Below are 14,767 nucleotides of genomic sequence, written 5' to 3'. Positions count from 1 at the left end.
AGGACAATACGGAGACATTAATTCTCATTTTCCCGCTTGAGAAGATATAAATAAAAATTTGAAATATATATATATATATATAATATGTTTATGCAATGTTATTGCATGAATGTCCACCTCAAAAGTGGGTCTGGCTCATTATTTTATATTTAATTTTCTAGGCTTCGTATCTATAAGCGAACTCAATGTTTCGAAAACCAAAGATTCAAATCAATTTTTAAAATTATTGATGTGGCAGGAAACCCCACTAAATTTCCGCATTTGTACACATATTTCTATATGTGTTTGTGTAATCGCATTCCCCCCCCCCCTAACCCCCCTTCCTATTTTGATGTTTTTCATAATTTTTTGTTTTCAATCTCGAAAATCACTACATAGTGACTCTTTATTTTACACTGTATGATAATTGAAATGTTATTGAATTAACTTCATCGTAACAACCAGTATGGGACCTTGGTGTCTCCTTGGTGGTTTTCACTGACCTAATGTATTGTTATCATTCATCTAACATATTAATAAAATTGATATTGAAATTAAAAAATGCTTGGTCTCATTTTCAAAAATTTCTCTTCGCGTTCTCCTAAAGTCATTCTTCCGCTTTTTCGAGGCTTAGTTCATCCTGGACTGGAGTATGCAGTAAAGTTTTAGAGACCATACCTACAGAGGGACATAGACTTGGTTGAAGGGGTGCAGAGAAGAGCTACGCGTGTCCTGATGAATAGGATGGACCACATGAACTTTTACTACACCGCCAATCGACTGCTTTTACAAGGGGACACCAGTATCGATTTTTAAGGGACAATGCGAGGTTAAAGTATCACAGGGAATTTTTCTCTAATAGGGTTGTTAATAAATGGAATAGCTTACCTTGGCACCTACCTACCTACCTATCTATTATATCGTATACTTGGCACCTATTTATCATATTATATAACCATATTTATACCAAAACCATGAAAAAATACAAAAAAAAAAAAATTTCACCCGAATGACAACGAGTTACTTTTGAAACATTTGTGTATGATAAAAACTTGATTGAAGAATTGATGATCTGTGAACCTTCTTCGGAACTTGCATATACATAATTTACATGATGATCCACCTATCATTTTGTGCAATAACTGTCTTCATTTCAACTCCCATCTGACCTGTTGGTGTGTGGTGGCATTTTTTTCGTCTGAAATTACTGGGCATAATTAAACTCAGCCATGACCAGAACCCTCGAAATTGACAGAAAAAAAATATATATAATCTTTCTTTCAACGTAGTACAAGCACACACTAACTAACATACACAACTTTCACCCTCTTCATAGGCCTATCTTGGCCCGTCTTTATTCCCACTATCAGCTCTTTGGAGCTGGGAATGGGGGAAAAATGTTGATGCTGGTCTGGTATGGGAATAGCTTACCTCCGGAGGTAGTAAATTGTAACACAGTTGACACGTTTAAAAAGAAATACGATAAACATAGAAATGGACTACCTTTTGGGTTTGATAATACGATTAAATAATCGACGTTTGGGTGTACCCAAAATTCCAAAACGAACACGGCTATACGCGTTTCGGAACTATATGAAGTTCCTTCATCAGTAGCAGAAACAAAGAAGAAAGAAATTATTGAAAAAACTCCTTATAGCGGGAGTTACTCGCTGTTGTAGACAAGAGTCAAATTCAAAAGGAACAAATGAACAAAATGAGGCTGTTTATTTTGAATTTGACTCTTGTCTACAACAGCGAGTAACTCCCGCTATAAGGAGTTTTTTCAATATTTTCTTTCTTCTTTGTTTCTGCTACTGATAAAGGAACTTCATATAGTTCCGAAATGCGTATAGCCGTGTTCGTTTTGGAATTTTGGGTACACCCACACGTCGATTATTCAATCGTATTACGATAAACATGTTGAGGTAAATCGAGAAGCTATCCATTCTTAGAATAAGACAACCATAATAAATTTATATATGTATTCTTTATGGGCATTGCATAATATTTTATCATGTGTATATATTGTTTATAATTTTTGTGATTGTGTTTTTAATTGGGTTGCTGTAATTTTTGAAATATATGACATCCATATTTTTATGGGCATCTTTTTCTCAGCCACCTCTTTGGGCATTTTGCCTGTTGTGGCGTTGTATTTGTATTTGTACGTGAGTCTCGTACTATAACCATTACTCCAACGGTGGATGTCGGATTCAAGCACAATCAAATGTATCCAGGGCCGTATTTACGTTTTTGCCGTCGCTTCCCATTTCAGCCTAACTTTTTACCCCTCCCCCCTTTCCTATTACATTACTAATAAATCATAAACAAACAAAAGACAAAAAAGTGGTACTGTATATAGTTGCGCCTAAATTTTACTTTTCTGTCCTGTATTCCATAATGATTGCCATATAACGAGGGGGAGGAGTGCTCAACCTCCGGCCTACAGGCGTCTACACATCGATGAAAAGCACTGATAAACTTAATTCGAATGTATGGTGCATACTTTCTGCGTACTTGGTTTATAGTCTAAATCTAGCAACAAAATCAATAATGCATTACATAATATCTATACATATTATGTTTAAACGCACGTCCTAAAGTGTATTTTGAAATAGTGAAATACTTTTTCAAAATTTTTTCGTGGACCGATCAAAATTCTAGACGGAGCCCGCCATGGGTTTGTACACTCCGGTGATTTAAATACTTACATTACTTGAATGTACAGCGTGTCCCACAATCATCTGACTGTTTTCAAAATGGGAATAGTAAGAAAATGGTGCAGATATTAAAGTCACTCTTACGGAATGTAAATGTGCGAAGTCAGGAATTTCAGTTACGTCATTCATGTTTCAAGGGATTGTATAAATTAAATTATGCAATAATATACGTATTAAATTTAAAAAAAAATGACCTTTTTATATGGACAACCTGTGCTCAAAAACCGAATTAAAAAGTTGTTGCCCTGTCCCTTCTGATGCCAACGAAGAAATTTCCACGTTTCTAAGTGCAATATTCGCAAATACATCTGAATTCAAAAATCGGAGAAAAGTTGGGAAAGAAGCGCTGTCCGTTAGTTTTTGCCGCTTTTTCTCCCGATTTTCGAATTCAAATACGTCACTAAATACATAGAAACAAGGAGATTCTCATTAATTAAGCTGCTTTTGTTCCTTCCATTTTTGTTCTTTTCCCTATGCTACATTTATATTGAAAGCTACATAATAAAAAATATATTAATGGTATAGATTAGGTATAGATAATGGTATATTCAAAAATGAGCCACGTTAAAGATCAGTGACCAAAAATGCGCCAGAAACTGAATGCATGGTTTTCAAAACTTGGCATGTTCATCCGTTTCCAAACAATTTTCCAAAATTTCAATTCTATACAGGTCTGAATATATAATCAAATTTATTATATTAAATTGATTCTAAATACGAATTAATATGGGCTTTACTGAGTGGTAATTATTATTTTTTTATTAGAATTAAAAACGGAATGAGCAATAGCTAATATATATTTCATTGTGGTCTTTTGTTTCTATATTTCATTGCATAAATATTTCTTGGTTGCGGTACATGTAGTTTAATACAGCACCGTATTTCTTGAAATAAGCACCACACGAAAGTATGCGTCGCTGTATCGGAAAAAAAGAACCATTCAATGCATGACATTTTGTTTATGAACTTGACATAAGGCCCCGTACCACCGCACATTTATATATATATATATATATATATACTTATTTTTAATTTCGGAAATACTTGCCAAATGCCCAGTAATGCTTGTCAAATACTTGCCAAATGCTCAGTAATGCTTGTCAAATACTTGCCAAATGCTCAGTAATGCTTGTCAAATACCTGCCAAATGCTCAGTAATGCTTGTCAAATACTTGCGGATTTTAAAAATGCTACTCGGTTAATTGACAGTTGAATATCATGTGATTCAATAGGCCAATCTCTTGGAAATTGTTTTGAAACGAAAATGAACATCGGGTTTCCAGAATCGGAAATACGGACGCACTATGTTCCCACCCTTTCAGAGGATTCCAAATTACGTAAGATTGAATTGTGGCATTTGTTCATAAATTATTATCAAAGAAAACTCTCACAAAATAGAAAATGTATGAACTTATCAGAAATGGGTAGCTACATGTGATATTTACTTACTTCGTTTTCGTCGGGAAAGTGTAAAATGAAGAGGCGTTTCTTTCCGTTTTGTTGGTAATCCTGCGTTTATAACCGAATGTAGTTTTGTAATACTGTATACAATTAATAAAAATGTGCGTTCTGCCAAGCTCTACATTTGCCCCCCCCCCCTTTTTTTTTCAGGAAAATGTCACATTAGGAGAGCTGTCCTTATAGGACCAGCAAACGGAATCGAATCGTATGTCCCCGCCTACCATTCTGCACCACGATTTCTTTATATTCCAATTAGTGACTGCAAGCAGATGTTGTTCTGGATTGACCAGCTTCATCTCATTTCGATTCCCAAACAAGTTAAAAAAAATCATATTGTAACCGAATTCATCCATTCGATTTATAGTACTGTTTCTATCCCCTAGATGATCAACCATAGCCCACTCTTAAAGACTCACCAAATCCCCGACTGGAGAAAATAAAAGAATCTTTGTTGCAGAAGATTTTTTTCTCATATGGCGGGCGGCGTTAAAATCAGTGGAATATTCTATCTTTTTACCTTCAAAGAGAGCCGAAATTGAGTTATCGAACTGTTCTTCGTCCTGACCACTGTATAAACACTTTCTATACATACACCCCCCCCCCTTCAATTTTTTTGATTTGAATGTTTTTTTTTGTCACTATTCACCAGGTATAGAGGGGCGAATTGTGGGTTAGGAGATTTTACGTACATGCACAGTGTTGGATATAAAAGCTGTTTCATATGTTATTGTGACGAAGGAGCAGTATAGTCAACATCCCCCCTCTCCTTTAGGGCACTTTCACGCGGATGTGGGTCCGCAAGAAGTTTTAACCAATGGTACAAATGGAGCTTTTCAGACGATGCGAAATGTCGCCCGCAACTCGGAAGTGTTCCCGGATGGCGTCCGCATATGTCAAAACTTGAGTGCGGGCTCCACAAATAGGTTTTGTACATTCGGTTGAATGGGGGTGTGGCCGTTATTGGGAATGAAATATTATTTTTAAAAGAAAAAAAACTAAAATTTGCGATTTATATAACACGTAAAATGATGATCCGTTCTGTAATTCATACGATAATTATATAATTGATTATATTAGAATACATTATATTTATACTGTAGTATTATAATGATCAATTAATCGACAGGGCCGCTACTAGAAGGAATCAGACGGATCTGACACCCAGGCGCCGGAGCAGAGGGTGCCCAAATTTCACCCTTGAACATTACCAAGGGGGCGACAAAATTCGTACTTGCCCGGCTGACCAAGCATCTGGTTGCGGTCATTTAATCGATTTACAGCGCTATTTTGCCTTCCTAAAATTTTGGCTTACAGTGCTGAGGTAGAACACAACCGAAACGGCTTGGCAAGAAAAATGGACAAAACGGCGTTGGACGTTATGGACAAAAACGGCGTACCATCAACCTCAAATAGCTCTTTATTCCCACCCACGATCAACTATAGCAGATCAATTTTACCATATATGCTCAACCCATGATGCGCTGGCCAAATGTGGCTCTCGGAGTCATCTGATGTAGCCCACAATCTCAAACCTAATTTTGTAAGAATGAACTAAGAGGCACATTTGCAATGACCTGGGGCGCTGTTCCAGATCACCTGAGTGATCCGCGTACATTCCCACTTCAATAAAGTGGTTCGCAGAACATTTGCAGATCACTTATGTAGCATAACTATAAATCACTTTTAAGTGGCCCTCTCCACTACCTTCAATGTACCCAACTAACATTTGTACCTTCTTCTTTCTCCCCCCCCCCCCCCAATAGAGTATTTTCCTTATAGCAATATGCATATTTTTTCCCGACTCCATGTCCAAAGTGGCAGTTATTCGGAAATCGTTGTTCGGAGATTATCTGTAATGTAAATTCTATGGGAAGCATTCGGGTCCAACAAAATAAGGCTGTTGTTCGGAGGCTGCCGTTAAAGGAGGTTTTACTGAATAATAAAATAAAACTTTTAAAAAATTAAATACTTTTGTTAAACAACGCCATCATGCTGTACCAACAACTCCGTAGATGGGATATAATAGGAGCAAGAGGTGCTGGCTGGACTCACATCGATAGGACCCATATTTAAACCCTGCCTTCGGCACAGTGGTGGTCCACTGAAATAGGTTTCCTGTGGTTTCCAATGTCGAGGCATGAATGCAAGGAGGCCATTCGAAAAAAATCTATCCCCAGAGGTACCAACAATACGATACGATACTCACATAACACAAAAATTCAGACATTGGAGGACAGATGGCAGGACCGAGAAAACATAATTCTGACAACAGAAATATGTTAGGGCCAGGCATGCAAGCACACAAAATGTTCTGGCATGCACCATTTCGTTAGAACCTCAGAGGAATATTCACAAGTTACATTTGTTATGTAGTAGTAGAGACAGTGGTCGGCTGAAGTTGGTTTTCTGTGGTTCCCAACTTCGAGGCGCAAATGCGAGCTGATCTCCCCGTTAAAAAGTCTCGCCACAGAGAGCAACAGACCTACAAACAGTACAAATATTCAGTCACGACACATCACTCACTTCACTTCTGAGATATGATGGCAGCACTGAAAAATCATACACAACACTAGATACGCACTCAGACTGTTAGGTACACACAAGTACACTTCCGGCACAACTCACTAGGTAGAAAATTGCCTATGGCGATAGACTTGAGGTGTGCTCGGTTAAAAAAAAAAAAAAAAAAAAAAAGTAGTAGAGACAGAATAAGAATCGCAAATCTAAATATGAAATTACATTCTTGTTTCTCCCTTGATTGCATTAAATGATCTGAAGATTTGCGACACACTGCAGACAAAACATCTAGTTTCTCTCCTCGATTTTGAATCACAGCTTGATAATCAACCAAAATCACTAGAATGACTCCAGCTGTGAAAATTTACATTTGCTCCCTATTTTAGTATGAAGAAGATAGTCTGAAAACAGTACATATAGTTTTCTTCTTCTTCTTCCACAGCTGTTTTCAGACTATCTTCTTCATACTAAAATAGTGGAGCACACAGGACCGTAGCTGAAATATAACTTGTCCTGCTTGGAGCTGACTAGGATTGTTTTCTGCGAATTTGAATTGTGATCACTCAAAGTGTATAAATATGTACCAACAGGAAAAATCATACTATAATGAAAATATGTCTGTTTTGAAAGGACATTTTTTCCCAAGGAAGGAAAAAGAAAAATAATAATTCTAGAAACCTGAAAATAAGAGAAAAAAAAGGAAATTTTGAAAACGTATGAGGATACTCAGAATGGCATAAAAAAATGGCGTCTGATACCCTTAAGGGGCCGTTCAAGTATTACGTCATCATCGATGGGGGGGGGAGGTTTCGATTTGCTGACTTTTGATGACAAGGGGGGGGGAGGGGGGTTTGGATAATGCTTACGTCATCAACCACCCTTTATGAAAATATGAGTTAGGATTCAGAGGGCCAGAGCTGATGACGAAATTTTGCTGACGGGGGGGGGGGGGGGGTCAGCGTTTTGCTGACAAGTGGAGGGAGGGGGTCAAAAATTGCTAAAAATGTGCTTATGTAATACTTGAACGGCCCCTAAGACACTGCTTTAAAGAATGCTGATATCCTACACGAAATATATTTCCAGAAAAACTTTAATAACAAATACTTAAATAATTATGAACAATGCATAAAATATTTCGAAAATAAACCTTAACAACTAAAATAACAACCAACAATAACAATGTTTGAGGGAGAATAAAATATTCAGCATAATATATATTTCATAAATACTTAAAATGTATAAATATGTATATAACGTACTTAGTATTTGTGTAATACTTCGATACGACTTATAAACAATGTACAAACAGCTTAATAAATATTTAAGTGACGTGCAAGACAATAAAAAAACATTGAATAAAATAAAATTAGATATAACATAAGAACGAATTATCATGTCATGTCCTACATTCAGTAGCGACGATTAGTCTTTTTATCAGGGCTGAACAAATCTCTTGTCCAGTATGCCATGGGCATATAAAAACTTTGACTGGGCATGATTTTTTTTTCTCAACTATGCGCGCCCAACACCAGCATGTAAAATACTGATTCAGACACATGTTATTTCAAGTCAAATACTTAATTAGGCGTGTAAATTTTAGGAGTTTTGTCTAACCTTGGTGCTCATGAATAACATATCCTTAAAAAAAAATAAGCTCTTGCAATACACCCATCCTCATCACTCATTTCAAGTAAAATTTTCAAACTACCACCACAAGTGATGACTCAATGCAATTTTTTACATAAATAGTATATATATATTACAGTTTTTGCGCAAAGCGCCATAACTATAACAATAGACCATTCTGAGTGAAAACACTTGCTTTACACAAGGGAAGAGAACATAATATGTTCTCATGCTGCATCTGGACATGCACAATTGTTGCAAGAATAATCAAATTCACTGAAAGGCATTCTTAGAAGACTCCAGGTGAATAGGACATAATCACCCTGGACAGCTCTTCAGCCCAGAATCTTCTAAACCTTATACCTGTCATTCGTCTATAAAAACACTCATGTTAACCTTATACGTAGTTATATTTGACCAGACGGTTATAACACAGTGACTGTCACAGACAAAAGTGATTCAATACATATCATAAATCACATTTTGTGAACGAACAGAAAAGTAAAAATTATAAAGTATTCGATCTCATAGGAGTGAGGATAACCACGAAGAAAGAAACTGGATCAAAAAGTAACGTGCATCATCATTGTAACATGTAATAACAGTGAAAGAACAAGATTATACAAAAGTAAATAAAAGGCATTTGCTCATGTCCAGTGCCATTATTGTACTTCTTAACAAGGGAGCAATGCTATAATGATAATAAACCAACCTCACCGCTTCGAGTCAAAGTTAAACTCATGGTCAAAATTACGGTAACTCAGCACATAAATACAACTATACTAAAACATACTGCACTAGATTGAGTGATATAAAATCAATGAAATGGATCGATTGCAGCCGTGTTTCACCCAGTCTTATTAACTATTGCAAAATAAAGCAGAGCAATCACACATCCTAGATCAGTATGCAGCACCAGAGCATACACAAAAACCTTCTTACAATACATAAATAATAACTTCATGATCTGGAGGCTAGCAATTCTGATCCAGATTCAACCATATCCACTGTTCAATATCATTGACAAATAATTGTTTATATCAAAATAATGATACCTATTCAAAAATAAATAAATAGATGGTTTGTTTCTTTTTCCATAATACTAAAATGAGATCTTCTATAAAATTGTTCTCCAACTTAACAAATATTCGCCTTGTGAACTTGAGATCTATGATAAAAAACTTCATTTTGGGCACATATGTAGAGAAAGACATCCTCTACCTTGCTATGATATATACAGAAAATTAGTTGCATGAAGAGATATTCATGTTTAGGAAAGGAAAATACATCTCTGCCCCTCACTAGATTCAAACCTCCAGTCTCTCATATGACAGACGTGTGCTCTATCTATAAAGCTATGATAGCAGATAGAATATTACCTCCTTGGAGTGGGCTGAATGGCTCCGTGGGATGAACAGTGCCAGCATTCTGCTAATAGCTCACAAATGTCGTCAACGCCACCAGATGGCAACATATATGTATTACATCAAGGCCATCTGGTGACTTTGATTTCTGGCCCCTTTCAGCATTTCGTAATCCATTCATGGAGTCATTAAGTCTCGTATGCTCCAAGGAGGGAACATTCTATCGGCTTTCATAGCTTAGTGGTACAGCACTCATCAGGCATAATGGAGACCAAGGTTCAAGGCCACGTGAGGGCATAGACAAATTTTCCTTTCCTAAACATTAATATCTTTTCATACAGCCAGTTTTCTGTATGTATCGTTTCATTTGGCACATCTAAGTTGAGGCAATTCGAACGAGTCGGAGCTGGCAGCAACCATCAGTGCAAAAATAAATTTTTATACCAATATTACCAGTGCTGTAGGAAAATGGGATATATTAAAATCTCCATTATCATAAACGAGGAAAAAACCTTTTTGTGATATGAGTAACTCAGGAACAAATCGAACTTGCAACTTCGGTCACCAATGTATTTATTTTGTGAGAGACCCTTTTCTTTTAACGATATTCACAAGGGTTTCAAGTAGACAGAGGTGACAATAAGCTGCAGACTAGAAAGAGTCAACCAGATTAGTCAAATAAAGAAGTACTCGAGATGGCATTCTTCACCCCTCCCAGGCTCATTGCAAACAGGCATGTTCGCCTATTTGTATTTAATTCATGCACAATAACTCATTAAAAAAACAAAACGACCATGCCAGACTCAAATTATATGAACTTCAACAAAAATAAATATATATATAATTTTAGAACCAACTCGCTCATATTTAATATAAGACGCAGATCCTTAAATATGATTATGAGGGAGGAATGAAAACAACAATATATCATAGAATGACAGCCTGCGACACATATATTTTTGAAACATTTTCAAGAACAAGTCTCAGCCATCTTTCAAAATGACAACAAACAGGTGATTCAACGAATGTCTCATTGAAAGATATCACATATATATAACAAGATCACTACGCAGAACACATTTCGTACAGACTCAGTCTTTTTTTCTTCACCTCTGCTGATTCTACAGATATTTCATTCTTTGGACGGTGTGACTTGCCGTGCTTCACCAGCCCACTTCTGTCATGAAAGGCTTTACCACACACAATGCATGAATATGGTTTCTCGCCAGTGTGAATCCTCGTGTGTATGACCATATTATGCTTCTTCGAAAAAGTCTTTGGACAGTAGCTGCAGTGATATGGCTGTTCTCTGGTGTGGACCCTCTGGTGGGTCCTTAGGTCATATTCTGTGGATGCCAACTGACCACAGATGTGGCATTCGAAGCCCTTCTCACCAGTATGCTCTCTGGTATGGAGTTTCAGCTGAGTCTTGAACGTGAAAGCTTGATGACACACTTGGCACACGAACGGCTTTTCTCCTGTATGTAGCCTCTCGTGGTTATTGAGGCTGCTCTTCTGAGTGAAAGTTTTGAGACACACCATACATTCGTACGGCTTGATTCCGAGGTGAATTCGCATGTGCGTGTCCAAGTTCACTTTCTTTGAAAATGCCTTAGGGCAACAAGTGCATTGGTACGGCTGCTCACCCGTGTGAACTCTGATGTGAGTCACCAAATCACCCCTCAAGACAAATGCCTTTTCACACATTTCACAGCCGTATGGCAAATCGTCGCTATGAATGTGCATGTGACTATTCAGCTGGCTTTTCTGGATGAATGCCTTATCACACTGACTACACTTGTACGGCCGCTCTCCATTGTGGATCCTCATGTGCACGTTCAGATCACCTCTGTGTATAAAGCCTTTGTTACATTCTTCACACTTGAAGGGCCTGGTATCTGTGTGGACACGAGTGTGGATGTTGAGGTTACACTTCTGAATAAAAGCTTTATCACAATGTAAGCATTTGAATGGCCTTTCACCGGTATGCACTCGAGCATGAGTGGTCAGGTCACCCTTTTGGGCAAACGTCTTTTCACATTTATCGCATTTGTATGGCCGCTTATCCAAATGGTACAACTGATGGATGCGAAGATTTTGTTTCTTTTTGAATGATTTTCCACACGTAGTGCATTTAAAAGAGGCATCTGAATTTTCCATTGCCAATATAATGCCTTCTCTTTAACAAGTAGTCGCTGATGCAGTCATCTCTTTGACAATGGACATTTTTATTCATCAATAACACCTGTAATGTAAAGCAAAAAAACCATGAATTGAAGCAAAATGGGAGAAAGATAAGTACAGTCAAAACACCAATTTTGTTTGCCCATGCATATACAAGATCATTCAATGAAGAATGAGACTGATTTTTTAAAGTGGAATAAAACAACTTGAATGAGAATTATGTACAGTAAAACCTGTCTATAATGATCTATAGAGACCTAGAAAAAAATATTGTTATAGACCAGTTTATCATTATAAACAGTATCGTTATACACAGGTTTCATTGTATTTTAAACAGATCTATTTTAGGCTCATATCCAATAAATTTAAGCATGGCAACTTCATTCTCAAACATATGTAAGTGGGTCTACCAACATGGAATAAGTCATTGTACCTTAAAAATGTCTGGGGGAAAAAGTAATTTTGGCCATTTTTCTGGAAAACTAAAATACTGGGCTCTTAGGAAAGTTCGTTGGCATCTAATTCAGGGCCGTCATTTCAACTTTTTCAGGGGGGAGGGCAAACTTTTTCCGGGGGGGGGGCAAAGAACATGTACTCAATGTATTTACAATTATATATATCATTTTTAGTGTATTTTCAAAAGCCAGGGGGGTAATGGCCCCTGACCCCCCCCCCCTCAAACGAGGGGCATGTTCTAATTCTTTCCTTCAACTTTTCAAGCCTCTAGTGTATAGTTTTATAAGGGCACTTCTTTAAAAATACATGCAAACATCAATAGCCGAGACACCATATACAGCTTCCTCATAAAAACAATACAGTAAAACTTTCAATATGACAATATTCTGTGGACCAAGAAAAAATATTGTTGTACAGCATAGCTTCCCAAACTTCTTGTTCCATCTGCTTCCCCTTCTTCAGGAATTATCTTCTCTCCTCAACCCCCCCCCCTAACTCAAGCAAACCTATAGGATCCTATGTTATACCCATAGCTTCTATTCCCCCATGGACCATGCCATTGCCCACCAGAGGGGGATGATATTGCCCACTTTAGAAAACACTGCAGTGGAGGAATTGTTATATCTGGTGACATTATTATTATTGCATGCCATCAAATTTATGGTGTTGTTGTCATGTTTTCTAAATTGACATTGTTAGTACCACTATAAATGTGCTTCTATGCATTTATTTGCCACAAAAAATTGTAATTGATTAACAAAGTTCAGTTAGATACATTGCCACTCCCCTAAAATTGTTTACTGCACTGCACTTCCATGGTATACATACAAAGAAACAACACCAATTACTTCCTTAGCACTTTCAGTGGTTCTGTGGTGTAAAATACCAATGTAATAAGAAGCATTCAAAGGAACGAAAACAAGTGACGAAGTTAAAGTCAAATGCAAAATGATTTTGAACAAATTATTTAAAAATATCATTGTAGGGCTTTTGAAAAATTTCAAGAAATATTGATATGGGGATTTATCATGGTAAAGGATATCATTCTATCGAGAGGAGTACTACAGGTAATTCAAAACACGAATTGAAAAAATATCATCATAGAAAGATTTATCATGGTATACAGCATAGTTTCTCAACCTTTTTTGTGGTTGATAACTTTCTCACCTAGAACATTTTCCCGGTCAGCACAACTTATTTTCATGGTCTCTTCCAACTCTTACTAATTAATACTCATCTTTCATGCAGATTTCCTTTTTAAAGTGTTTTCTCACTTGCAAAATTTTTTCCACGACGATATTTTGAAAAAAATTAAGCAGCATCCACTATATTCAGGGCTGTCTTAACACATGGGCCCACCCGGCACCTCAAGAGAAGAGGGGCCTCAGAAAAACGAGAAGTAGTTGAATTTTTCAAGAATTTTCCAGGTAGGGCCTCAAAAAAATCACTTGGCGGGAGGAGGCATGATGCCCTTAAGATGGCCCTGACTATATTAAAGGCGGAGATGCTCAGGCCCATGGGTGTAATACAGATACAAATTTATGCCTAATACCCCCCCCCCCTTCACACATAAAGCTGCCTCTACATTCATTTAGACCAGTGATTCCCAACGTGGGCGTTAACGCCCCCCTTGGGGGCAATGGAATGTTCCAGGGGGGTGGTAGAAGCTACGGGTATAACATAGGATCCTATGGGTTAGATTGCATTGGGGTCGACGGGAGAAAAAAATTTCTACAGAAGGGGGCGATGGGACAAAAAAGGTTGGGAAACTAAAAAGGTTGATTTATAGACCAACAGCAAAATAAGGCATCATTATTATTTGATTAACAAAATTAAAATGAAACTTCCTCAAAATATGGAAAAATCGAAAATATATGTCTTTCATTATTTAGATTCCAAAAAACCATCGAAGGCAAGAATATTAAAAAAAATTTTGGTTCTTTTCGCATAGATTTTAGATATTCAAGATTTGGATGAATAAGATTGATTCACTACATATAGAAATCGTAAGAAATTAACAAAAGTTTTTTGTTTCTTAACTGAAAAATCTATAACTAAATAGTAAAAAATTAAATTCTTAAAGGGATTATTTCTATGCTAAACAAAAAGATTAAAACTAAAATGAGCCTATGTACACGCTTAAGCATTTACTCACCTAAAAAATTTCAAAAACATTGCCGCGCGTCGAAAAGCACGTGGAAAGTTCTAAATTTCCGTCACCATATCAACAGGTAAACAACACAACTGCTATAGTGTATCTATCCAATAGGAAACGTGCTTAGTTGAAACGCGCCATTGAAGGGGCATTATGATGATAAACATTTTTTTGTAATTATTGATTTAATGTTTCTTTAACGATTGACCATACATTTCAAAAGAGATATAATTTTTTTTTCTGAATACATTCTCATTCCCTTTTGTTTTGTAACGTGATTTTCCTGTAGTAGGTTTGAGTTTCAA

The 14,767-nt window shown here is 36.8% G+C and overlaps 1 protein-coding gene across 1 annotated transcript in view; it reads right to left on the bottom strand.

Moving 5' to 3' along the window:
• Positions 1–14,500, bottom strand: part of LOC149075275 (uncharacterized) — a 30,486-nt gene extending 15,986 nt beyond the window's left edge. The window contains exons 1-2 of the mRNA XM_089245386.1: positions 14,463–14,500; positions 10,755–11,912 (exon numbers count right to left, since the gene is read on the bottom strand). Of these exons, the coding sequence (XP_089101512.1) occupies positions 10,755–11,827 (1,073 nt within the window). The 5' untranslated portion in view covers positions 11,828–11,912; positions 14,463–14,500. The remainder of the gene's footprint in view (positions 1–10,754; positions 11,913–14,462) is intronic.
• Positions 14,501–14,767: the final 267 nt, after the last annotated feature.

This window comes from Pholcus phalangioides, unplaced genomic scaffold (assembly GCF_987345545.1).
Source record: "Pholcus phalangioides strain wild (caught in Gottingen) unplaced genomic scaffold, Ppha-v1.0 ptg000015l_1, whole genome shotgun sequence".
NCBI classification, from domain to species: Eukaryota; Metazoa; Arthropoda; class Arachnida; order Araneae; family Pholcidae; genus Pholcus; species Pholcus phalangioides.
This window is presented reverse-complemented; position numbering and strand designations above follow the sequence as displayed.